Source organism: Schistocerca americana, chromosome 2 (genome assembly GCF_021461395.2).
Source record: "Schistocerca americana isolate TAMUIC-IGC-003095 chromosome 2, iqSchAmer2.1, whole genome shotgun sequence".
NCBI classification, from domain to species: Eukaryota; Metazoa; Arthropoda; class Insecta; order Orthoptera; family Acrididae; genus Schistocerca; species Schistocerca americana.
This window is the reverse complement of record NC_060120.1, coordinates 654,195,538-654,221,476: the sequence shown is the minus strand read 5'-3', so window position 1 is coordinate 654,221,476 and position 25,939 is coordinate 654,195,538. Positions and strand designations below refer to the sequence as shown.

Below are 25,939 nucleotides of genomic sequence, written 5' to 3'. Positions count from 1 at the left end.
TCACTTTGAATTTCATGAAAATCATACTTCCTGTATTCATCAGCGATAAATATGGTTGTGGATGTATACTGAGAATATTCGGCCTCTTCTTACACTTTCCTGCAGAACCTCTGAAGTCAGATTGCATCAGAGAATTATAGAGAATAATTTCATTGCCGCGCATGGTCAGATAAAAGCTGGGAGTATCTGGGAGTTCATTCGATACTAAGGTTCTCAGATAAACTTTGGAGTACTGAACAAAATCGATTCATGCCGGCAGATGAGTAGTGAAAGGCCACAGAGATTACTGCCTTCCGAGGTTGTTCCAGCCAGCCCGCTGAAATGGCAAGAAGCAAATAATTGAAAGCTTGGCTAGAGATGAGCTGTGGACTTCGGAGTACTTGATAGCTTCATCAGTATTTTCATCTTTGCTCCTCGCGCTCAGACAGGTAGTCGTGACAGGGGGGCAAATGTACCAGCAACGCTGAGCCCTAAGGAACTCAAAATTTTGGTCACCCCTGGCTTAAATAGTTCATTTTCTACTGATAGAGCTCGGTACGTTCATTGCAGCTCGGGTTGACGAAAGATTTAAAATTATAACAGAAGGTTGGGATGTTTGACGAGGGAAGACCTAGAAATGCTTATATCAGCCAGGAACGGAAATCCGTTAACTCTTTTCAAGTTTTGTCAATGATAACCCCCAGAAATCTACGACGATCTGTACTACCCTTAATCACAATAAAACAACAAGTACCTTTCACTTTATTTTTGTGAGAGGTTGTGGATTGCTTTTTGAGTGCAGCGTTGGAGTTTTAGCTGTCATCACCATGTTGCTGTCACAACAAACAGTATTTTTTCTCCACATCCAACACACTGTGGGGAATCCTTAATAAGAAATTACATATGAGTAACCATAACCAGTTGTGAATCCAGGATTACATTATTGGATCTGGCATCACAGTTTGCTATGATCCTACTATCCTTCAAAATATAAGTCACAGTAGCACTTACTTTTTATGTGCCTGCCACAGGTGCCTATGAGTTTAATAATAACAACAGTAAAATATGTAAAATATTTTAATATACTGGTAATAAAATATTTTAATTAGAATAGAAAAAATATATGTGCCTGCCACAGGTGCCTATGATTTTAATAATAACAACAGTAAAATACGTAAAATATTTTAATAGACTGGTAATAAAATATTATGAATACAATGGAAAATATATATGTTTAATAACAATTTGTTGTTTACATCAGTGTTTGGTGCACTGCCTTAGCATATCTCCCAAGAAATTGCCATTCTGGGAAATACGGCATTTGTCTGAATATTTGAGAAGCATTCAGTGTCACACAGTTGATTTAAGAACTATAATAGCAACAAATTTGGTGACTTGCATAATATAAAGTAAAAGTGTGCCCTTGGCATTATCAGTATTTTATTTAGTGTTAAGATTGTGATGACAATTGTACATACTAGCTATGCATGCATGTGGATGAGAGGAATTATGTTTCTATAAGTTTTTCCCCCACAATATGGGCTTTTCCCTTGCTGTCTTGTCTTACTCAGCTTCCTGTGGTTTGTCTGTTTCGCCTGCAAACTCACAATTGATTTGATTGTTGACAATAGGTACAGTCAACCTGTGGATGTGGACCTTGCACTCGAGCAAGCAATTGTGTTAACATAGCTTGTAATTTCTAGAAATAACTGTCATTTTCAAAACGCTTCATTTTCACCACACTCAAGAGGTTCGATAAGAAATTTGTATTTGTGAAAATATGAACATTCTCCACTAAAATGTGAAAATGTGTGTGGATAAGGAGGGGTGGGGAGGGGGAGGGGTCGTGATACTCCCACTCCTCCATCTCCCACTTGGATCTGCCCCATCGGTAAAGATCATCAGTTGCAAGATCCTGGAGCATATTCTAAGCTCAAAATTCATAATGTGCTGGAGGAAAAGGACTTCTGGAGAGAATCAGGACATATTCATTAAAAGTCACTAATGTGGGAGCAGTTCCTTTACTCACAGACAATGTCATATGAACAGTAGATGCTAGTGACCAGGAAGATTTGTCTTCATAGATTTAGGATTGGTGTACGGCACTGGAGCACACTGTCACCTGACAACCTGCATTACCATATCTAGTTTAGCTCCACAGTCACGTGGTTAACTCCATTAATTTTTGACTGTGTAGAGCCTATAACACTATGCTGGATGGCATATGTTAAACAAAAATTCAGAGTCCGCCCAAAGCTAACTGGCCCCCTCATGTTCCCAAAACCCTTTCAACTCTCCTCTTCGCATCACTAAAGCTATCTATTCTCACTACAGCGTCCAAGACTGCGCCATGCCCGCATTTTTTCACAGTCCACACCGACCAGTTCTCTTCTCTGCCTCGCTTTTCTGCATGGCGGTATACCCCAATCACATACCGTGAAGAGCGTAAGAATACATCTTACGTGCCGCACTTCTGCCGAGAGAAAGCTACCAGAAACTTCTCCCGTAGAAATCGGACGGGCCAGTGAAACGCCTCACTTGTAAATTTGGCGTGAATATCCATTTTGACATCGGCATATGCCGACTGAGTCACGTAGACCACACAGAAATGTGCCGTTTGGCCCTCCTGCAGTTTTTTTTTAACGTATCCGTCTTGCCACTGTGTCACCAAAAATAATGGAGCCTCTCTCGCTCTCTCACCAACACGGAGCAGAAATCCGTCCAAAAAGTTAGCTAGGCTAAACTTACATAATAATGCACTACAATGAATCAGCACAGAGTTAAGATTTACTGATCAGAAAGAGCACTTACAATCGAAAATAACACGTATGTTAAGCGTACAATTTTTTTTTGGCCATTGGCATGACTGCATAGAATTGAAAACAAACAGGAATATAACAGTGACACCAACTTAAATTAATCGATCGTAGAATCAGTGAAAGAGATACGAAAACGAAGTACGTCTTACCAAAGTAGTTCTTAACGTAAAGAAAACTTAATTGTATGTTCTTCCTGTTGAATGAAAAACACAATGATGCTAGATTAAAAATACAGTGATGATGCATCAGAATATGTAATGGACACCAAATTCTTGGGGTTGAATGTAGACTGCTAGTTGAAACAGACAGAATATGTCAAAGCCTTGGCATAGAGACTGTGCACAACATTTTATGCTTTCTGTATAGTTGAACCATCGTGAAATATTTCAAGCCTCAAAGTGACATATTTAGGATGTTAGCCTGCATTCAATCCTCAGTTACGGAATCATATTTTGGGGAACAAATGTTGAAAACATTAAGACTGTCTTCAATGTACAGAAAAGGGTTATACAGCTAACAACAAACAGTAGCATTAGGGGCCATTGTACTGATTAATTCAAAAAGCTAGAAATTCTAACTGTCGCATGTGAATACATTTTCCAATCTATAATGTACATAAGAAAAAATATTCGTCTGTATACTACAAACAGCTCAATACATGACCCTGAAACTGGACCCAGTCACTACTTACACCTAAACAGGAAAAACAAGTCAAAAACACAGAGCAATATACTATATAATGGACTAAAACTGTACAACATGCTCTAACAGGAAATTAAAGGTGTAAATGAACTTCAGATCTTTAACCAAATGCTAAAAACATTTTCATTAGGTAAAAGCTGTTACATTGTAAATGAATACTTAGAATAATTACAGGTAGTCACTTCATACTCATGAATACCCCATATTTTAGGAAACACGACATAATTATGAATATTGTAAACTAATTATAAGAACTGTACAAATGGTAAGTATTCATATATGTGTATATTTAATAAATACGTTTGTACCAACAATTGACTCCATCCATTCATTTTTTATTGTTCTACCGGATGAATAAATACGTCACTCAATTAATCAACCAATGTTCGCTTGGAAGCTGATTGAGATGGACTTGCATTCTCTTTATGCAATCACAGAGCTCCAAAGCTTACGAAAAACTTCATAGTGTCGGTTTGCAGTAACATAAAAGAAGAAGTTTCATATTTATCTTCATTATAGGAAGCTCTTGTTTCGCTTGCTGTCGATAACTCTTAAAAAATTATAGTCACTGGAGTGAAATAAATAAAAAGGGGACTATAAGTACTGATATATTGCCGTAGATAAGAAAGTTCCGTGTGTTTAAGAATTGGCAAAACACTCTCCTCCTTGTGTGCTATCATTCGCCAAACTTTCGTTTCGATGTCTCGAGCGGTTTAGGAGGTTTGAGAGATGTTGCGAGTATTTCATTCTCGCTGGCGTGAGATCGGAAGAGAGCGCGCTACATGGGATCCATTTTCTCGAGATCGGAGGGAGATAGAGACCGCCTCCCAAGTCTAAACAAAAATTCAGCATGTTAGCTAAATTTCATGCGTAGCAACATATGGTGTAATACGCATCAAACGGAAAATCATAGCTACCCCTAATTTACGTTGCCAACTTTTTGAGTTTTGCGTAGTGCCTTACTAAAATGTGTACATCACAATAAGAATGGTCATTAGCGAGGTGATGGGCACTTCGTCACGAAGCTGACATACAACGCTGCAAGTAAGGCAAAAATCATATATTTTCCGTGAATAGTTTCTGTAAAATCGTTTGAGAAAGATAACAGGTTGCGCTCGCTTCCGTTCTGTCAGCGCAGAACGTCGCCAGTTCGCGCGTGCGAAGTATGGTGTAACACTCGTCTCCAGTCGTTGCTGGTGACGATATTTTAACGACCACTATTCCAAGGCTGCGAGTGGTGCATCATTCCTCGTAGATATGTCGGACATACCGCATTGATAAAGCAACAAATCAGTCAGCTTCATTGGCGATATAGCTATGAGCAAGCCCAAGCATAGGTCCCTTCTGCCTTTCTGGCACTTCTCCGGGTCGACCTATCTTTCTGCGCTCATTTCGTACAACCGTCAGGTACGTACCCACAACTTCAATGCCATGCATGACTGAGCGAGGTGGGGCAGTGGTTAGCACACTGGACTTGCATTCGGGAGGACGACGGTTTAAATCCCCATCTGGCCATTCAGGCTTAGATTTCGTGTGATTTCCCTATATCGCTTAAAGCAAATGTCGGGATGGTTCCTCTGCAAAAGAGACGGCCGACATCCCTCTAGTCCTTTCGCCATTCGAACTTGTGCTCCGTCCCTAACGAGCACGCTGTTGATGGACATTAAACTCTAATCTTCGTTCCTCCTTTCTTTCAGTGCCAAGAACTACGTAAGTGGTGGACGTACACATGATCTCCTAGTACCAATTCCACACTAGAATGTTATTATAATTGACTGAAGCGATTTCACAGATTTGCTGTAGCTATATTGTTTGACATATTCTCACAGGGCTTTGCTCTGACATAGAAAACCTCTTTTCTTTCTTTTACGTATCGGAAGTGCTCCATACGTGACCCCTACTGATTCTGCAGATATCAAGTTTTTCCCACGTTCCGCACAGCAAATCCCTATCAATTCTTTCAAAAGCACCGTTTATGTGAGCTCACAGTTCCGGTAGATTTGCTGATAGAAGAGGCATAACTACTAAATATCCCACGTAACCCCACACAAAACATTTGCCTTGGTTTAGGCCGCGAGACTGACGTGAATGCATTTCAAGCATAATACACGCTTTATCGGCGCCTGCCATCATCTTGCCTAACTGCTCACTAACGCACTCATAACAGAAATCTGAAATGCGGCTGCAACAGTACAAAACTTTTTGAGTTTTTACAATATGTGTGTTGAATTTTGTGACACTACGTAAATTAACATCCAGTGAATTTATGAAATCGCTTCAATCATTTGTAGTAAGGTAGTATTTACAGCGCTACAAAGGGGCCAGTGTTCCCCTGTAAGGGGGTGACTAATATTCTGTCGGGTGAGCCTGGGTGAATATGGATGTGATGGGCACTCCCTGTTAGAACAAGACGGTACTTACAAGCGAGGAAGTGTATGCCGCCAGCCAGCCTCTTGAACATGTAGCGAGGATTCCGGAATGTGTACACCGAGAAGAAGGTGCCCATGAAGATAAGCAAAAGGCTGATAATTGAGAAACACACCTCCGACCGCGTGTAATCTGAAACATACAGGCGTTCATGCAACCAATTGCTGCGATCTCCATCGAGCGGGGCAAAGGTAAAAAGGTGGAACTGTCGCCAACTATATACGTAATGTGCTTGCATGTGTCTATAAGGTGGAGTCAGATGAAAACAAGACTGATGGTAAAAAAAGTTAGTAACCTTTTTAATCGCCGTAACTGCTAATACATTTGTACCACTCACTGTAAGGCAGTTAGTGCCTTCATGGATAAAGTTTTGCAGGAGCCTAAAGAACCATAATTGTACACACTCGGGCACCTCTTCGTCTGAAGGAAGTAGATAGCCAATAATGTCTTTCTTCAGGGCTCCAGAAATATGTAAATTTCATGGGGAGAGAGAGACTGTACAGACCGTGTAAGGACTTCCCCGCGAAACTTCTGTAGTGTAGTCTAAACAACCTTGGCAACACGTGGGCAACCGCATACGTTGTCCCACGAAGGCATTTACCATTTTGTCCCACTGTGGGATAAATGCATTAACAGTTATGTCAAATTACTTTTGAAATAATAAACAACTGTAATTACTTTTTTCCATCTGTCTCGTTTTCATTTGACTGCCCCGTTATCTATCATTTGTATTATGAAATTTATATATAAATGCACTAATACTTTTTTTAGTAAGAGGATAGCATTCATTCTGTATCTCTCGGCATGTAGCTTTCTTCTTTAGAATCTAGTTTGACAACAGCTCATACATTTCAATATTGTCTGTCTAGTATTTATTCTTGACATTAAACTTTCATTTCACACCTTCAGCCAATAAAAATGCATAGTGTTTCTCAACTAATATTGATACTGATACGTTATACGTTGTGGAAAAAGAATCGTTTTTTCTTAACTATAACTTAATTACTATTATTATTATTTCTATTATTATGCTAACCCATTACTTTGTAATCAATCAAAACGTGTAACAACTACAAAAAATGTTAAAACACGACCTATTATATACACAGAAGCGCCAAAGAAACTGCTATAGGCAGGCGTATTCAAATACAGAGATACGTAAACAGGCAGAATACGGCGCTGCGGTTGGTAACACCTACATAAGACAACAAGTGTCTGGCGCAGTTGTTAGATCGGTCACTACTGCTACAGTGGCAGGTTATCCTGATTTAAATGATTTGAACGTGGTGTTATAGTCGGCGCACGAGTGATGGGACACAGCATCTCCGGGGTAGCGATGAGTGGGGATTTTCCTGTACGACCCTACCACGAGTGTACTCTGAATTTCAAAAATCCGGTAAAACATCAAATCTCCGACATCACTGCGGCCGGAAAAAGATCCTGCAAGGACGGGACCAACGGCGACTGAAGAGAATCGTTTCACGTGACAAAAGTGCAACCCTTCCGCGCATTTCAACACTGGGCCATCAACAAGTGTCAGCGTGCGAACCATTCAACAATACATCATCGATATGGGCTTTCGGAGCCGAAGGTCCACTCGTGTACCCTTGATGACTGCACGACACAGAGCTTTACGCCTCGCCCGGGCCCGTCAACACCGACATTGGACTGTTGATGACTGGAAACATGTCACCTGATCGGACGAGTCTCGTTTCGAATTGTATCGAGCGGATGGACGTGTACTGTATGGAGAGAACCTCACGAATCCATGGACCCTGCATGTCAGCAGGGGACTGTTCAAGCTGGTGGAGGCTCTGTAATTGGTCTAGGGCGTGTGCAGTTGGAGTGATAGGGGGACTCCTGATACATCTAGATGCGACTCTGACAGGCGACAGGTAGGTAAGCATCCTGTCCGATCACCTGAATCCATTCATGTCCATTGTGCATTCCGACGGACTTGGGCAATTGCAACAGGACAATGCGACGCCCCACACGCCCAGAATTGCTACAGAGTGGCTCCAGGAATACTCTTCTGAGTTTAAACACTTCCGCTGGCCACCAAACTCCCAAGACATGAAGATTATTGAGCATATCTGGGATGCCTTGCAACGTGCTGTTCCAGCCCCTCGTACTCTTATGGATTTGTGACCCGCAGGATTCAGGGTGTCAGTTCCCTCCAGCACTACTTCAGACTTTAGTCGAGTCCATGCCATGTCGTGTTGTGACACTTCTACGTGGTTGCGGGGGCCCTACACGATAGTAGCCAGGTGTACCAGTTTCTTTGGTTCTTTAGTGTATAAGGAGAGTGTAGATCTAAAAGAAAGCAATAAAATAAATAATCATAATGAACGCTTTTTTGAATGGTAGTAGATGATTACCAAATTTAAAGAGAAAGAAGATTCTGAAATCTGGGCCTGTGAATAGAGTATGGCAGTATGGCCGTCGAGGTTAACTTTGAGTATCTCCATACTGATGCACCCGTACAGGGTCACATCTCGAGTATCGAGATAAGTGGACGTCTTTTGCTCAAGAACCAATACTGTCATAATGCGGCAACACCTCGGCTGCATGTTTACCGATCTTATTACTGGTCGGTAACCTACATAGTATTTTATATGTCCCGACGGACTAGATATACTAACGGCGCAATAAGTTGGCCGCCGGTTTCAAAATACTGATCGTTAGAAGTCGGTACCATTCGGAAGACTACGTGTCGACTGTTCATCCTTGACATCACTGCCACCCTCAGCGACTACAATGTTGTGACTGTAATTGCCTGAGGAAGCTTTGTTATGTTGTCTGTGCGAGCGTATGATTAATTTATTAGTAACTGTATTTATAGCTAAGTGCATTATATAATATTAGACACGATCACAAATGTTTACTAAATGTTTTGAATGCCATTTTTATTCTACTCGTCGCATTGTATAACAACAGCCGTAATTAATATCATACTGCTTGCTACAGATATGCACCGCATTCCAAGATGACCGCCTCTATAATGTGCATTCACGAATCAAATGGTTCAAATGGCTCAGAGCACTATTGGACTTAACTTCTGAGGTCATCAGTCCCTTAGAACTTAGACTACTTAAACCTAACTAAGGACATCACACACATCCATTCCCGAGGCAGGATGCGAACCTGCAACCGTAGCGGTCGCGCGGCTCCAATCTGTAGCGCCCAGAACCGCTCGGGCACCCCGGCCGGCCATTCACGAATCCATGTCGAAATTTATGAGCAGTTGATCGGTACGAGGCACGCAACCCCATGAGTTTGCAGCACTCCACTTATCACGTGCTCTCACCCCACATAGACAAACCTATCTGTCTAAGCATCCAGCTTCGCCTCTGAGATCATCGCCTAATTTTTCGCACACCTACTGTAACTGATGCGGTAAATTTTTGATTCGACGAAGGAGTTAGGTACAGCCAACACTTTGGAAATAGCAAGAATTTATTCTTACTAGTTTATGACTTAACCTTCTTCAAAAGCTATTAAACATTAGCACCTGTTACCAATGGATATGTATTTTGGATAACAGCAAGGAATAAATATTTACCATTCGCAATTGTTGGCTGTACCTGACTCCTTCGTCGAATAAAATTATTACGAAGTTGCTGACAATGATCAACCATGTTCATGATATTAAAGTCCATCAATACAGGGAATAAGAGCTTTATATTGCCATGTGCCGGTTTGACAACAGCTGGATATCGAGGAATATAGTCACAGGAGTCGGATGTTGATGCGCGTCATTTTGACAGCATTTTTAGTAATGTGTGGATTGTAAACTCTTTCTCATAAGTGACTGTGTAAATAATACTACTACCTCTGTAAGCATTTTTGTTTATTACTGAGCAGGAAATAACACTGACGTTTTCGGATTCGGCTGTTAGTTGCTAGATTCATATTACTGTATTACACTGAAGAGCCGAAGACACTGGCACACCTGCCGAATAGCGTGTAGCGCCGCCACGAGCACGCGAAAGTGCCGCAACACGACGTGGCACAGACTCGACTAATGTCAGAAGAAGTGTTGCAGGGAAGTGACACCATAAATCCTACAGGACTGTCCATAAATCCATAAGAGTACGAGGGGGTGTAGATCTATTCCGAACAGCATCCCAGATATGCTCAATAATCTTCATGTCTGGGGATTTCGGTGGCTAGCGGAAGTGTTTAAACTCAGAAGAGTGTTCTTGGAGACACACTGTAGCAATTCTGGACGTTTGGGGTGTGGCATTGTCCTGTTGTAATTGCCCAAGTCCGTCGGAACGCACAATGGACATGAATGGAAGCAAAATGAAATTAGAATTATATAATACCTCCAACTGCTGACGGGCGTTGATATGTATCAGCGGGGACAGGTGAAAATGTGTGCCCCGAGTGGGACTCGAACCCGGGATCTCCAGCTTACATGGCAGACGCTGTATCTATCTTTTTTATTTTTATTTTTTTTTATTTTTTTTTTGCATTTTGTTCGTTGTTGATCGTTGTGTTTGTTCGTTGCGGACGTCACATGACATCCGGTGAAGTTCGCTTGTTGATCCTTCCACTCAGTTTTTTATCAAAGAGGCCAACGAACTCTCTGACCGAACACGCTGAGCTACCGTGCCGTCTGAGCCACCGAGAGCGCAGAGGACAGCGCGACTGTAGGGACTATCTCGCGCACGCCTCCCGTGAGACCCACATTCTCACCTTGTGTGTCCACACACTACATTCGCAGTGCTCATACAGGATGCTTACGTAGTGTCACCTGTCAGAGTCGTATCTCGACGTAATGCGGAAAAGGAGCGATTTATCAGACGTTCAGAAGGGCATCATCATTAGATTTCGGGGCAAGGGTGGTAGCATTTCTGAAACGGCATGCCGCCGTGGTTAAAGTATACCGTGCATGTGCAAAATGGCGCTATCCAAAACCAACGCCGAGGCATCCTTGGTGTACCAAGGTCCATAGAGGACAAAAGGTGAACGACGGCTGTGAGATTTGTACGGGCGAATAGATGTGCAATCTTTGCGCAGCTGACCGCCCAGATGAACGAAGGGGCTACCAACAGTGTCTCCGCAATGACCGTTCAGCGAAAGTTACTGCATATGGGCCTCCGCAGCAGGTGCCTAGTTCATCCACCCATGCTGACTGTTGGTCATCGGCGACGAAGGCTGGAATTTGCACCCCAAAGCAGCAATTGGACGTGAACTGAGTCGCGACAGGTGGCCTTTCCAGATAAATCAATTTTTTCCCTTTTTAAATTTTGTAACCTACCTGCCCGATTAAGGGATCTGACATTCCACGCTTCCGATCCGTAGAACGCCAATTTTCTTTCTCCTGATAACGACGTCCTCCTGAGTAGTCCCCGCCCGGAGATCCGAATGGGGGACTATTTTACCTGCGGAATATTTTACCCAAGAGGACGCAGTCATCATTTAACCATACAGTAAAGCTGCATGCCCTCGGGAAAAATTACGGCTGTAGTTTCCCCTTTCTTTCAGCCGTTCGCAGTACCAGCACAGCAAGGCCGTTTTGGTTAGTGTTACAAGGCCAGATCAGTCAATTATCCAGACTGTTGCCCCTGCAACTACTGAAAAGGCTGCTGCCCCTCTTCAGGAACCACACGTTTGTCTGGTCTCTCAACAGACACCCCTCCGTTGTGGTTGCGCCTACGGTACGGCCATCTGTATCGCTGAGGCACGCAAGCCTCCCCACCACGGCAAGGTCCATGGTGACTTGTTAAATTTAAATTTGCAAAGCAGGTACTTAAAGTGCTCAAGCCATATGTTCAACTGGATGATAATAGATGATAATAAAAAAACCATATTAGCATGTTTCATTAAACTACTCTGCTAGTTATCAAATATGCTTGGTTCAAAATGGTTCAAATGGCTCTGACCACTATGGGACTTAACTACTCAGGTCATCAGTCCCCTAGAACTTAGAACTACTTAAACCTAACTAACCTAAAGACATCACACACATCCATGCCCGAGGCAGGATTCGAACCTGCGACCGTAGCGGTCACGCGGTTCCAAACTGAAGCGCTTAGAACCGCACGGCCACATCGGCCGGCTAAAGATGCTTGGAGTGACGCTGTCACTGAACCCGTTTAATGACGTCAGTGGCGTCTCGCATATAAGCCCCCCCCCCCCCCTTATTTCCTGTTGGTATTACCGACAATATTTAATATAATGAGTCCTTTTTATTTTAATTCGTTCCTTATACTTGTGCAATATATATTTCTTAAACTTGTCAGTTGTCACCCCCAAATTTATTAAAAAGATCTTTGTATGGAACTGTGTGCTTCACGGTTCCGTTCCGTTTTCTTGAAAGATGCAAAGTGTGGAATTACAATATTGTCCTGCTTCCAGCTATTCTGTTTGATATATTTTTCTGTTCTTTTATTTTACAGACAAGTCTGTGGTCTTGCACCCCAAAGAATTGCGTTCTGTCACTATAAGTGAAATCCAACTTAAATTTTCACAGCTGTCTCTCCATGAGAAAGTTACAGTTAAGAAAAGTGGCCGTTCAACACGTGATATTCTAATATCTCAGCCAAGCATACGCAACAAGTAACTTGATTCCTGAATAATTCAAACGGAAACATTGGCTTTGCTGCTGTCAAGTAAAAAATGCGTTGTTTTACATTCCGTGTATGCTGTTTGGAGGTGATGTAACGTCGACAAAAAGATGATTTTAGAAACATAAACGAAATGATAGAAAGCACTGGAAAGCATGAGATTTTAAAGAAGCAAATTAGTAATGTAGTTTTTCTCTGTTACCATTAGGAACCGTTACTATTAAGGAGAAACTTCGTGAGGCATATAGACATTCAGCCAATGAGAATAATACGAAGATTAAAAAGAACCGTGAAATACTGTCCACAATAATAGATTGCATTTTCTTTTGTGGAATCTGAAACTCCTTTATGTGTACATGACGAAAAAGACGATTCATTAAATCCAGACGTACTTAGAGGAATAGAAAAATTTGCATCTAAATTAGATTCAGATTTGAAGAACCACATATTAACCAGCTCAGTCTTCATGACTGTCTTAGATGTTTCATAATGAGGTACTTGATTGCCTTCTAGAAAGGAGATATGGACGGAAATTAAAAAAGGTTCCTTTGCAGCTCGCATGGTTGATGAGACAACAAATGTGTCGGAAAACACATAAATAGTTCTCGTTCTACGATACATATTGAATGGAGAAGTATTTGAGCGCTTCTAGGGTTTCTTTAGTCCAGAAAATGAAATTGCAGAAAGCATATCAAAACTTATTTTAGAATAGTAGGACATAATCCTTCAAGGAATCGAGGAAATGGACAAAAACTGATGTTCTGGACATCTGATGGTGCAAATGCAACGAAAGGCAAAAAAGCAGGTGTTAAGCAAACATGAACGCAATTTATAGTAACGCACATTTCATTCGCTGTTATGCACATCAGCTTAACCTAATAATGAGAAATGCATCAAGTATTACACGAAACGTAAGAAAATTTTTCTTCAACATTTTGGCTTCAAATATTCCTCTCAAGATCACCGCAATGTCTGTCCATTCTCAAGAAGCTTATACACGTTGTCATTTTACGCACATTTTCTATATGGTGAAACTTCAACATATGGACCACAAACAGAGTTCCTGGAAGATTGCAACTTTTAAAAAACGGGTTTACTGAAATTCAGTGAACATACTACCATTGCAAAAACAATAGGAATTTTAAACTACCTGAATGACAATAATTTCATATTTCAGTTAGAACTTTTTCATAAGGTTTTTCCTCATTTTGAAATAATTTACAACCAGTTGCAACTCGAGAAGTTAGTGTACATAAGATGCTATTTCAGAATTATGTTAGCCACAGTACTGTAAGAATCCTTCAAAGACACTCACGGTAGAAGCTTAGGAAGTGTGTGACTGTATAAGTGTTGATACAATAGACAGATTTTTTTCCACCAAGCACTTTAGTAGCTGCTAAATTGTTCAGCATCAAATACTTCGCTGGTTTTAAGAATGTACACCCTACACAATAGCATATCTCACGATTGACAAAGGAAAACTTCAAAGTGAATTGAAAGTATATTGTGCATCTGATGTTAATTGTTATTAGAAATTAACTGAGCTGCTGAAATTCATCTTATAAAAAAATCTAGACTGTTTTTTCGTGAAATTACTGAACTGATAAAAATTCTCTTGACTGTTGCCATAGCTACAGAGGCAGAACGCTGCTTTTCAAAACTGTAAAGAATAAAAATATTGCTAAAAAGCGTTACGAATTCGTGAAAACTAAGTGCGCTCGCAGTTCTTTCAATGGAGAAAAATTTCTTCAAAGGTCATCCAAAGATAAGGACAAAATTATTGATTTAGCCTTTCTTTTGGGTACATACCAATTCTATTGCGGTGAAGTGGCAGTGACAAGGTAGCAGCCTAATGGCTGGATGCCAGTACGTTTCCGCCAACTCGTTAATTTCATATATGAGAACAGTGGATTATTTGAAGATGTTAGATTCGTCAAGTTCACTTTTTGAAATTTATCACTTACTTCGACTCTGAAGCTATTCATCTCCTCCTTTCACCTTACCATGATAGGCGTCTTGTCAACACAACAGAATCGTTGTGAGCATCATCAATAACAACTGTGGACGATGTAGACACGTAACGCTCAAAAACCCGGACGTCGAAGGGCACTGCCCTCACCAAATGAGCGACGCTAACATTTCTATTGCATAATATTTGAGAACATGCTTCTGATATAGTTCACTAATATACAACAAATAATAGTAATAACACTCAAAATATTAATCCCACAACTGTAACAAATGAAAACAAATAAAATCTCAGCGCACATCAAATGAACCCAGAGGACAGAAAGGCGCCTGAAAATACAACACAGTGCTTATGGGAAGTGGTGTTGCGTTTCAGGTGATGGTCTGGCAACCGCAAGTGCTTTCTGTGGCTGTAGGTCTCGCAAGATCTGCTGAAAGTGTGATTGGCTTTCCTCGTGAGCTTCGCCGCAACTCCTCCTTCACAGTTATCAATACTAAAATAATTTTGATCAGACTCTAGTCCTGATTACGGAGTGCAGCTCATCTGCGAACCTTACCTTTCATGGATAAGGTGCTTACTGGCTGAGCTGTCCAAGTGCGGCTCACAAATGGTGTAAGGGTTTGAAAAACGTAAGAGGCCGCGGAGCTTCCTTATCCTAGTACCAAACCAGTAAACTCCCACCCATGACTCTTTAAAGAATCGAACTCGCCTGTGTAAAACAGCTTAAATATTTGACGTTAAGTATGTAAGCGAGAAAAAAGTTTGAAATTATGTTTAAAATCGCTAATTGCTCTCATTATCAGATGCAAGAAGAATATAGTCGGGGTAAATTGCACGCCGTGAGTTCCTCTGCTTCCAGCCATATACACAGCTTCTATCTGTAATACTTGACTACTGTGTCAGACCTTTAACTTAACTAATGTGTCAAACCTTTAACGTAGCATTACACCTCTTAATGAGTAGATCATGGCAGAAAAAAAGGCTCTGAGCACTATGGGACTCAACGTCTGAGGTCATCAGTCCCCTAGTCTTAGAACTACATAAACCTAACTAACCTAAAGACATCACACACAGCCATGCCCGAGGTAGGATTCGAACCTGCGACAGTACCAGGAGCGCGGTTCCGGACTGAAGCGCCTAGAGCCGCTCGGCCACAATGGCCGGCTCATGACAGCATTTTAACCCTTAATGCATAGTGTAGCTGATCATTTCTTCGACGTATCCTATTCTGAGCAACATTTTGTCACAAATTCGTTATGTAGTTAAGTGTATACACTCTACTGGAGCTGCTAAGCTGCTAGTAGTTCTTCATTGCGATCGTAAATGCCAGGATGTACTGAACCAGTTCGACAATCAGCTGTGTGGATGTACTGCCACGCATGTGTTTTGGCGGAAAGTAGAGACGTTTTCTTGATGTTTGTGCACTGATTTGTGGGTTTGAAAATAACTTTTTTATTTTGAAAACGTAAGTAAATATGGTGTAGACAGTTAATTCGAGTGTCTTTACGATATATTTGAAATTAGGTATGTTTTTCTGTTTGTAGCGATTGTAAACAATAATGCTTTGTTAATTTAATACAAAATTTTTCGTACTATAGGCACTATAAACTAAACGTGGTAATTTTTGCAGATTGAAATTAAAAGTTATGCATTTAAGGGTTAAGTTTTTAAAATCAATCAATAATGTTATGAAATATGGAAAGCCAAATTATTGTAGCCTCTGGAACCTGCAACTGGACTTGTGCAGCATGAAGCAGGTTAGCTATTTAGTAATACAGATATGAATGAACTGTGACATTTGGACCAACATGTAATGAAATAGTCGCTTCTCACACGGCTACAGTTCAGTACAGGTGCTTGCAGCAGTTTTTAATCTGCTAGGAAAATTTTCGCTTACAGTTCCCTTCTTCGATAACAAATCGCCTAGATAAACAATACTGCCAGAAGCTGGTTGTAGAAACAGCAAGAAAGAATGAAAGCTCCCATGTTTGTTGAGAGGGCTTCGCCAAAGCGACACATTAAGAGCTGCTCCGCCTGCTGGTAGGCAGCCCGCGACTCTCGGTGGTGAGGTTGCTGTTGCTGCTGTGGACTTAAAATTGGCACTCGCGACAGAGGAACCGCTAATGCTCCACTGTCTGGCAGCAAGCACTGCGAACCTCTTAGATGTATATCGATAAATACTTCACGAAAGCTTATTTCAGTGTTCTGGTGAGCAACATAACAGCCGATTGCCTCACATTTCCCAATTTAACAGCACCGCAGAGACAATGGCTTGACTGCAAGATATATCGATCGGCGAAATCGAGAGATCCTCGGCTACTGCGCGTCCAGTTCCTTCCTTTATCCAACGAGTAATTTGTCTTCATTTGTTTGTTGTTGCCAATCGTTTCTGGAAAACCGAAAAAGCTCTACATGTCCTGCTGACTAACAAATGTTGTCACTGCCACCCAAAACAATGAATAAATCCTTCTTGACTCATCTTTGACCAATCACTGCCATAATGAAACGTCACGTAATAACTACGGATTTCTTTGACTCAAATATGTTCCTTGAATGTGAGGATAAACTCGACGACGCGATGGCTAGCAGCAGTAAACTGCTCAAAAATGTTCTGCATCGTCTGCATATCGCCGAACGTGTGTGGCGCACTGGTTCTCTTCGATTTTCTTCATCCTTATAGGATCTGAAGGTCAACATTTGAACACCTAGTACGAGGCGATTCTTAACATTTTTCTAAAAAGTCTCCTCGAAGATTGTAAGAGTCCAAGAACAGTTAATTACAAAAATTTCGCCGATACACATAAAATAGATGGCAACTGTAATTGTTTTATGTATCTATTGTCAGAGGTTCGATTCTTGCTGTAAGCAAGTTCGTCACTTTTATTTAAGAAATCTATATTTATTATCACATGAAAATCTTAACTAACACATACTCAATCAGTTTTAATTATAATTGCATGAAAATTCTAGTACTGAAAAAAATTAAAATTTGGTACAAAAATGCGAAACATCAAATAGAAAAAAATGAACTGATCGAAAAATTTGTATAGATTGAACAGTTGTAGTGTGTATACAATTTTTTATCGCGACATTTAGGCATTTCGTATGTCTGCATCGAAGTGTAATATATTTTAAGGCAATTACCGTCTAAACCACCCCCAAGGAACCATGGACTTTGTCGTTGGTGGGGAAGCTTGCGTGCCTCAACGATACAGATAGCCGTACCGTAGGTGCAACCACAATGGAGGGGTATCTGTTGAGAGGCCAGACAAACGTGTGGTTCCTGAAGAGGGACAGCAGCCTTTTCAGTAGTTGCAGTGGCAACAGTCTGGATGATTGACTGATCTGGCCTTGTAACACTAACCAAAACGGCCTTGCTGTGCTGGTACTGCGAACGGCTGAAAGCAAGGGGAAACTACAGCCGTAATTTTTCCCGAGGGCATGCAGCTTTACTGTATGATTAAATGATAATGCCGTCCTCTTGGGTAAAATATTCCGGAGGTAAAATAGTCCCCCATTCGGATCTCCGGGCGGGGACTACTCAAGAGGACGTTTTTTATAAGGAGAAAGAAAACTGGCGTTCTACGGATCGGAGCGTGGTATGTCAGATCTCTTAATCGGGCAGGTAGATTAGTAAATCTAAAAAGGGAAATGGATAGGTTAAACTTAGGTATAGTGGGAATTAGTGAAGTTCGGTGGCAGGAGCAACAAGACTTTTGGTCAGGTGAATACAGGGTTATAAATACAAAATCAAATAGGGGTAATGCAGGAATAGATTTAATAATGAATGAAAAATATGAGTACGGGTAAGCTACTACAAACAGCATACTGAACGCATTATTGTGGCCAAGATAGACACAAGGCCCACGCCTACTACAGTATCGCTAGTTTATATGCCAACTAGCTCTGCAGATCACGAAGAAATGGATGAAATGTATGATGAGATAAAAGAAATTATTCAGGTAGTGAAGGGAGACGAAAATTTAATAGTGATGGGTGACTGGAATTCAAGAGTGGGAAAAGGGACAGAAGGAAACATAGTAGGTGAATATGGATTGGGGCTAAGAAATGAAAGAGAAAGCCCCCTGGTAGAATTTTGCGCAGAGTATAACTTAATCATAGCTAACACTTGGTTTAAGAATCATGAAAGAAGGTTGTATACATGGATGAACCCTGGAGATGCTAAAAGGTATCAGATAGATTACGTAATGGTAAGACAGAAATTTAGGAACCAGGTTCTAAATTGTAAGACATTTCCAGGGGCAGATGTGGACTCTGACCACAATCTATTGGTTATAAACTGTAGATTAAAACTGAAGAAACTGCAAAAAGGTGGGAATTTAAGGAGATGGGACCTGGATAAACCGAAAGAACCAGAGGTTGTACAGAGTTTGAGGGAGAGCGTAAGGGAACAATTGACAGGAATGGGGGAAAGAAATACAGTAGAAGAAGAATGGGTAGCTTTGAGGGATGAAATAGTGAAGGCAGCAAAGGATGAAATAGGTAAAAAGACGAGGGCTAGTAGAAACCCTTGGGTAACAGAAGAAATATTGAAGTTGATTGGTTAAATGAGAAAATATAAAAATGCAGTAAATGAAGCAGGCAAAAAGGAATACAAACGTCTCAAAAATGTTATCGACAGGCAGTGCAAAATGGCTAAGCAGGGATGGCTAGAGGACAAATGTAAGGATATAGAGGCTTATCTCACGAGGGGTAAGATAGATACTGCCTACAGGAAAATTAAAGAGACCTTTGGAGAAAGGAGAACCACTTGCATGAATATCAAGAGCTTTGATGGAAACCCAGTTCTAAGCAAACAAGGGAAAGCAGAAAGGTGGAAGGAGTAAATAGAGGGTCTATATAAGGACGATGTACTTGAGGACAATATTATGGAAATGGAAGAGGATGTAGATGAAGATGAAATGGGAGATATGATACTGCGTGAAGAGTTTGACAGAGCACTGAAAGACCTAAGTCGAAACAAGGCCCCCGGAGTAGACAACATTCCATTAGAACTAGTGACAGCCTTGGGAGAGCCAGTCCTGACAAAACTCTACCATCTGGTGAGCAAGATGTATGAGACAGGCGAAATACCCTCAGACTTCAAGAAGAATATAATAATTCCAATCCCAAAGAAAGCAGGTGTTGACAGATGTGAAAATTACCGAACTATCAGTTTAATAAGTCACAGCTGCTATATACTAACTCGAATTCTTTACAGACGAATGGAAAAACTGATAGAAGCCGACCTCGGAGAAGATCAGTTTGGATTCCGTAGAAATGCTGGAACACGTGAGGCAATACTGACCCTACGACTTATCTTAGAAGAAAGATTAAGGAATGGCAAACCTACGTTTCTAGCATTTGTAGACTTAGAGAAAGCTTTTGACAATGTCGACTGGAATACTCTCTTTCAAGTTCTGAAGGTGGCAGGGAGCGAAAGGCTATTTACAATTTGTATAGAAACCGGATGGCAGTTATAAGTGTCGAGGGGTATGAAAGGGAAGCAGTGGTTGGGAAGGGAGTGAGACAGGGTTGTAGCCTCTCTCCGATGTTATTCAATCTGTATATTGAGCAAGCAGTAAAGGAAACAAAAGAAAAGTTCGGAGTAGGTATTAAAATCCATGGAGAAGAAATAAAAACTTTGAGGTTCGCCGATGACACTGTAATTCTGTCAGAGACTGCAAAGGACCTGGAAGAGCAGTTGAACGGAATGGACAGTGTCTTGAAAGGAGGGTATAAGATGAACATCAACAAAATCAAAACGAGGATAATGGAATGTGGTCGAATTAAGTCGGGTGATGCTGGGGGAATTAGATTAGGGAAAGTAGTAAAGGAGTTTTGCTATTTTGGGAGCAAAATAACTGATGATGGTCGAAGTAGAGAGAATATAAAATGTCGACTGGCAATGGCAAGGAAAGCGTTTCTGAAGAAGAAAAATTTGTTAACATCGAGTATAGATTTAAGTGTCAGGAAGTCATTTCTGAAAGTATTTGTATGGAGTATAGCCATGTATGGAAGTGAAACGTGAACGATAAATAGTTTGGACAAGAAGAGAATAGAAGCTTTTGAAATGTGGTGCTACAGAAGAATGCTGAAGATTAGATGGGTAGATCACATAACTAATGAGGCGGTATTGAATAGAACTGGGGAGAAGAGGAGCTTGTGGCACAACTTGACTGGAAGAAGGGATCGGTTGGTAGGTCATGTTCTGAGACATCAAGGGATCACCAATTTACTATTGGTGGGCAGCGTGGAGGGTAAAAATCGTAGAGGGAGACCAATAGATGAATACACTAAGCAGATTCAGAAGGATGTAGGCTGCAGTGGGTACTGGGTGATGAAGAAGCTTGATCAGGATAGAGTAGCATGGAGAGCTGCATCAAACCGGTCTCAGGACTGAAACCACAACAACAACAACACCGTCTGAAAATATTTACAAAATGTTATTTTTATTAAAAATTGAAGTTCAACTATTCCCAGTTACATTTTCATTTGACAATAAATACAGAAGTTTTAAATATAAGTAAAAAAAAAAATTGCTACTCCTGAGAATCGAAGAGAGGGCAACACACATACAAGAATGCTATGCCACAGGTTTGTGTTGAACAGCGCTCAAAAATATTCTAATGTTCCAGGGCTAGTTTTGAAGTCTTTTTGAGAACTACTGTGCACTGCATTTCGAAACTGATTTCTGTGCACCAAACTTCAAATCCCGGAAGTATGAAGGACAACGAAGAGTGTCAGCCAGCAAGATCCCTACTTACATTCGACAGCAGCAATCAGTGAAATAATACTGCGCCGCTTGGGCTTTAATTTTAGCGGGCATGCCTCTCCATCGGCGTCCCTAACTACTTGTAGAGCCGATACCGATCCTGGTGATATGCTAGGGCAAGGGCCTTTGATCGAGCGGTGTGTTGTTGGGTTTGGCGGGCCGTGGTACCAGCAGTTAGCGGGAGGCCACGTGGCCGGTGAGTTGTGTTTTGCGGCACTCCTGCTGCCCGGGCGTGGAGCTCGTGAAGCAGTAAAGCTGGTCGCAGCCAAAGTTTTCCGGCTGGATTAGATATTGATAGCGTCGAGTTGCGCGAAGGGCAGCTGACGCCGCGTACAACCTGGTCAGCAAGCACCGGGCCAACTCTGGAGGCTTGGACATTACGGCACCTGTAGATCTCCTGCAGGGATTGGAGGCAATAACACCCCTGCTTGGAATCCTGGAAGTCGTGGCACCTTCGCACTTGAGTGGCGTTTAATGTTGATCTTTTATTGGTACTTGTGATCGTAAGCCCACGTCTGTGTTAATGTTGAATTATACTCGTCAGGTTCATTACGCCTCCGAGTGGTTGTGTGGATGGTCACCAGTCAATGTAACTGATTTTAATCTGTTTGTTCCAGACCATATGCATTGCAACTGTATGAATACTCTTTGTTGTAAACTGAGTGGATCTAATTGAGACTGCAATATAGTCTGCGTCGAAGGCAATGCACTGTTAAAGAGGCTGTGCTCTGGTATTTGGATTTGCAGGTGGTTGTAGTTCACATCATCAGTTTTCGTGTAATATTAAGGAGCTTCAAGCTCGTGAGTTGTATGTGTAGCCACTTGCCTAATCAGTTAATATTTCCTACATCTCAGATATTGTCGTTTGTAGCCTTATTTGAGCAGATTACTGTTCCTTTTCAGATGCATGTTGGCAGGGTAGCTCTGGCAGCGAACGACACATCCCTGTTTCCCGAAGCAGAAACGTGTTTTCTTCCCGCTGCGGCGACACTTTCGTCGTCGCATGACGTCTAGGTTTGCTAGCAGCCAGGTGCCTCTAGCAGCTGCCTCGTAAGTTAAGTAAATCTGATCGTTTTTTGAACGTGCCACGGTGGAGTGTGCCCCAATTAATCAGAGAATCCTTGATCTATTCAGATATTGAGAACTGAGCAAGCACACAAGCCTTAACGAGTATTCTGCATGTCCGAAGTTTCTTATGACTATATTTGCCCTTTAACGACTTGTTCAAATCTTGTAGACCACATTTACTAGTTCTGAAGCGTGTTAAGTTTTAAAGGTTTTTACTTAAGAGTGTGAACTATTGAGTTTTTTATCATCAGTCATTCATTGTCAAAGTTGCGTGGTTGCTGCCAGTTTACTGTGATAACTAGTTGCTGTATCTTGTCAACTTTCTTGTATTTTGAGGAATTGTATATTTATTTAAAGATCACTATTAAAGCTTCTGCTGGTCTGTACCATTTGCGAGTCACATTTAAATTGTATGTCTTCCCATATTTTCGTGTATTTTGGGGGATTGTGTATTTGTTTAAGGATCATTATAATGTTTCTGCTGGTGTGCACCAGCTGGGAGTCACGTTTAAATTGGATGCCTTCCCAGCTTATCTTGTATTGTGGGGGAATATGTATTTTATTGCTTAAGGGACTTTATTAAGGTTTATAAATTGTTAAGGGCTTTTTCAACAGCCACAGTCAGTGGCATGATTTGTTATCCTTTCTGTATGTTGGGTAGGCGTTGTCTATTTGTTTAAAGTTTGATCCATGCTTCAGAATTGTTAGTACTTTTAGGAGCAGTCATTTGTAATTCATTTTACTGGTAAAATTCAGTTTGTTGAAACAGCCTGCAGTCACACCTACTTGGTACGAGCTCTTACTTGTATTTGGGGACATGTATATTTCAGGTTTTAAGTCCTGTTCTTAATGGTACAAACTATTAATGAGTTCATCCTGTTCAAGTACTTTAAATTATTGTGAGCGTTGTTATTCATTTTTTGACAAGTTTTCTATTTTGTAATCATAATAATTGTTGTTAAGCAATAAAGTGTATTCCATGAAATCACAAATGACGAAATATGTGAGTTCACCTTCCACGTGTTTTTCCTTAAAATTATCCCAGTCCTTGTTTTCAGATATCAAATAGCCCTTCTGAATCTAAAAAATACCTTCACACTAAAAAAAGAAGAAACAATAATGTAAATACCTGACATCGTCGGCTGGAGAGCAATCAGTTAATCCAATATAGCTTATGATATGTTTTTCTATGGCCTTGACAGCGTGTATGTACACTAGATTACTGGTTTTGTCAGGTCTAAGCTGCCATCTTAAAATACGAAGGGTAAGTACAGAATTTTTAAATAAAAGTGGGTCTGAATATGGCAGCTTAATCCTGTCGAAACCAGTAAGCCAGTGTACATACATGCGGTCAAGTCCATAAAATATTTCGTATCAGAAGCTTTCTTTACATAAAATAACAGCTGCCCTGCGAGAGTTCCGTGTTCAAGGTCCGATCTAGCACACAGTTTCGGTCTACCAAGAGGCGACGAGGACATTGTTTCGATCATCAGTGTTAAGGTAAAAATATCCTTTATTCTTACAGGAGATAGAACGTTACGGTCACGTGATAAGTTTCAGAGTAAACATGACCCAATAATTTTATTTATGTTTTACAGTGAAGAGACCTGAGCACAAAACACTAGTCTTTCCTTTGTGTATGAATGGAGCTAAACCAATCAGTCATGACACGTGTAGAGCGATATTATGTTACTCAGAAAATGGTTTAAACATTAAGGTGCATAGCATCTCATAGTTCTTAAGTTAGAGAAATAAAATGTTAGTAGACGATACCTTCACGCATTACACGGAATTAAAACGTTAAAAAAATCTAATATTTCTGGAAAAGGAACCCAGATGATTTGACAGCTTTCCTCTTCGTTTCAGCTTAGCTACTGCATCCAACATTATCGACAACCTCTCTTACATTTTCATATCTAAGAAAACCCCTGCGATCTACCTGCCATCCCTTCAGCTATAAATTTGGACGACGATTCACGTCGAAATACTTCCCAGTCTTTCCATCCCTTTGGTTATTTAATAAACTTTCTGCTGACTCGTAGCAGGATGTCTTCATTCATTCCTTGTTCAACCCATGTGACCTTTAACAGTTGCCAGTGAAACAACATTTCAAAGATTCCACAAGATTTCGGGATTGCAGCCGGATCTCACGATATTTCGGCTGACAACCTTACAGCCATCTTCAGGCGAGTGTTTGACACTGGAGATTGCTAGTGCAAGTCGCTCTGTTTATACGTAAAAGTGCCGCAGGCGCGCATGCGCAAGTTACCGTAGCATGCGCGCCACCTGTAGATTCCAAGGCCCTCTACAATATTACTGCATCTATGGAGCGCAAATGAATGCGTGAAAAAAGTAAAACAAGCACGCAGACGTGTCCAAAACAATAAAATGCAAAATTTCAATATTAAAATTAAAATTACTTGTCGCTCGACATGTCAGAAGCTTAAAAAGTTTTCTTTTGGTTGAAATTAAAGAAATCAACGGGTCCCAGGCCTTATTCAATAAAAAGCCGCCATCACGATTAATGAGATTTTCCGCTAAACGTATTTCCACGGATTCCTTCACAACTGAATCCCAGAAGGATCTCGATGGGGCCAAGATTTTCGTCGCCGAATAATCCATAGTATGTCCTGTGGAAATACAATGTTCGGCTATGGCCGACTTACTGGGCTGTAAAAGGCGAGTGTGGCGCTCATGTTCAACGCAGCGGTCGTGTACTGTGCGTGTGGTTTGACCAATGTAGGCTTTCCCACACTCGCAAGGTATTTTATAAATTCCAGCCTTCCGTAATCCCAGATCATCCTTGGCTGAGCCCAGAAGAGCACGAGCCTTTGTAGGTGGCCGGAAGATTGCTTTCACACGATGTTTCTTAAAATTCTGCCTACTTTCGATGAAATGTTCCCGACATATGGGACAAATGTTCTGGACTTAAACACCTCCTTATTCTCTTGATCTTGTGGGTGGTCACGTTTTTTCCTCCTTAAAGCAGTATTGACCTGATGTGCAGAATATCCACTATGTTGAAATACAGATTTCAAGTGCTCTAATTCGTCTGCAAGGCTGTCTTTATCAGACACGACATGTGCCCTATGCACCAACGTTCGAAGGACGCCCATAGTTTGTGACGAGTGATGACAGCTTGACGCCTGCAGGTACAGATCCGTATGCGTGGGTTTTCGATAGACAGAATGCCCCAATGACCCATCCACCCTGCGTTTAAGCATGACGTCCAGAAATGGTAGGCAACCATCGTTTTCAACTTCCATCGTAAACTGAATGTTTGTGTGGATGGAATTCAGATGTTGTAAAAAGCGTGAAAGCTCTTCTTCATAGAGCGACTTGCACTAGCAATCTCCAGTGTCAAACACTCGCCTGAAGATGGCTGTAAGGTTGTCAGCCGAAATATCGTGGAAAGAAGTCAATGAGATCCGGCTGCAATCCCGAAATCTTGTGGAATATTCGATACGCCGGGAAAATTTAAAGAGTCCCAACATTTCAAAGGTTTCTATTATTACATTTCCCTCTCCCCCATTGTCCATGTTTGGCATCCAAAATCGAATTTTATGAAGATTTGCTCTCTCGGGGATCATGTTTTCTTTTTATAAAATGCCCATATGCCTTGTCC

The 25,939-nt window shown here is 41.2% G+C and overlaps 1 protein-coding gene across 1 annotated transcript in view; it reads right to left on the bottom strand.

Annotated features, from left to right (window-relative positions):
* The window catches only part of LOC124594287, a 321,387-nt gene that overhangs the window by 16,493 nt on the left and 278,955 nt on the right, over positions 1–25,939 (bottom strand). The window contains exon 4 of the mRNA XM_047132649.1: positions 5,922–6,059. Coding sequence (XP_046988605.1) covers positions 5,922–6,059 — 138 coding nt within the window. The remainder of the gene's footprint in view (positions 1–5,921; positions 6,060–25,939) is intronic.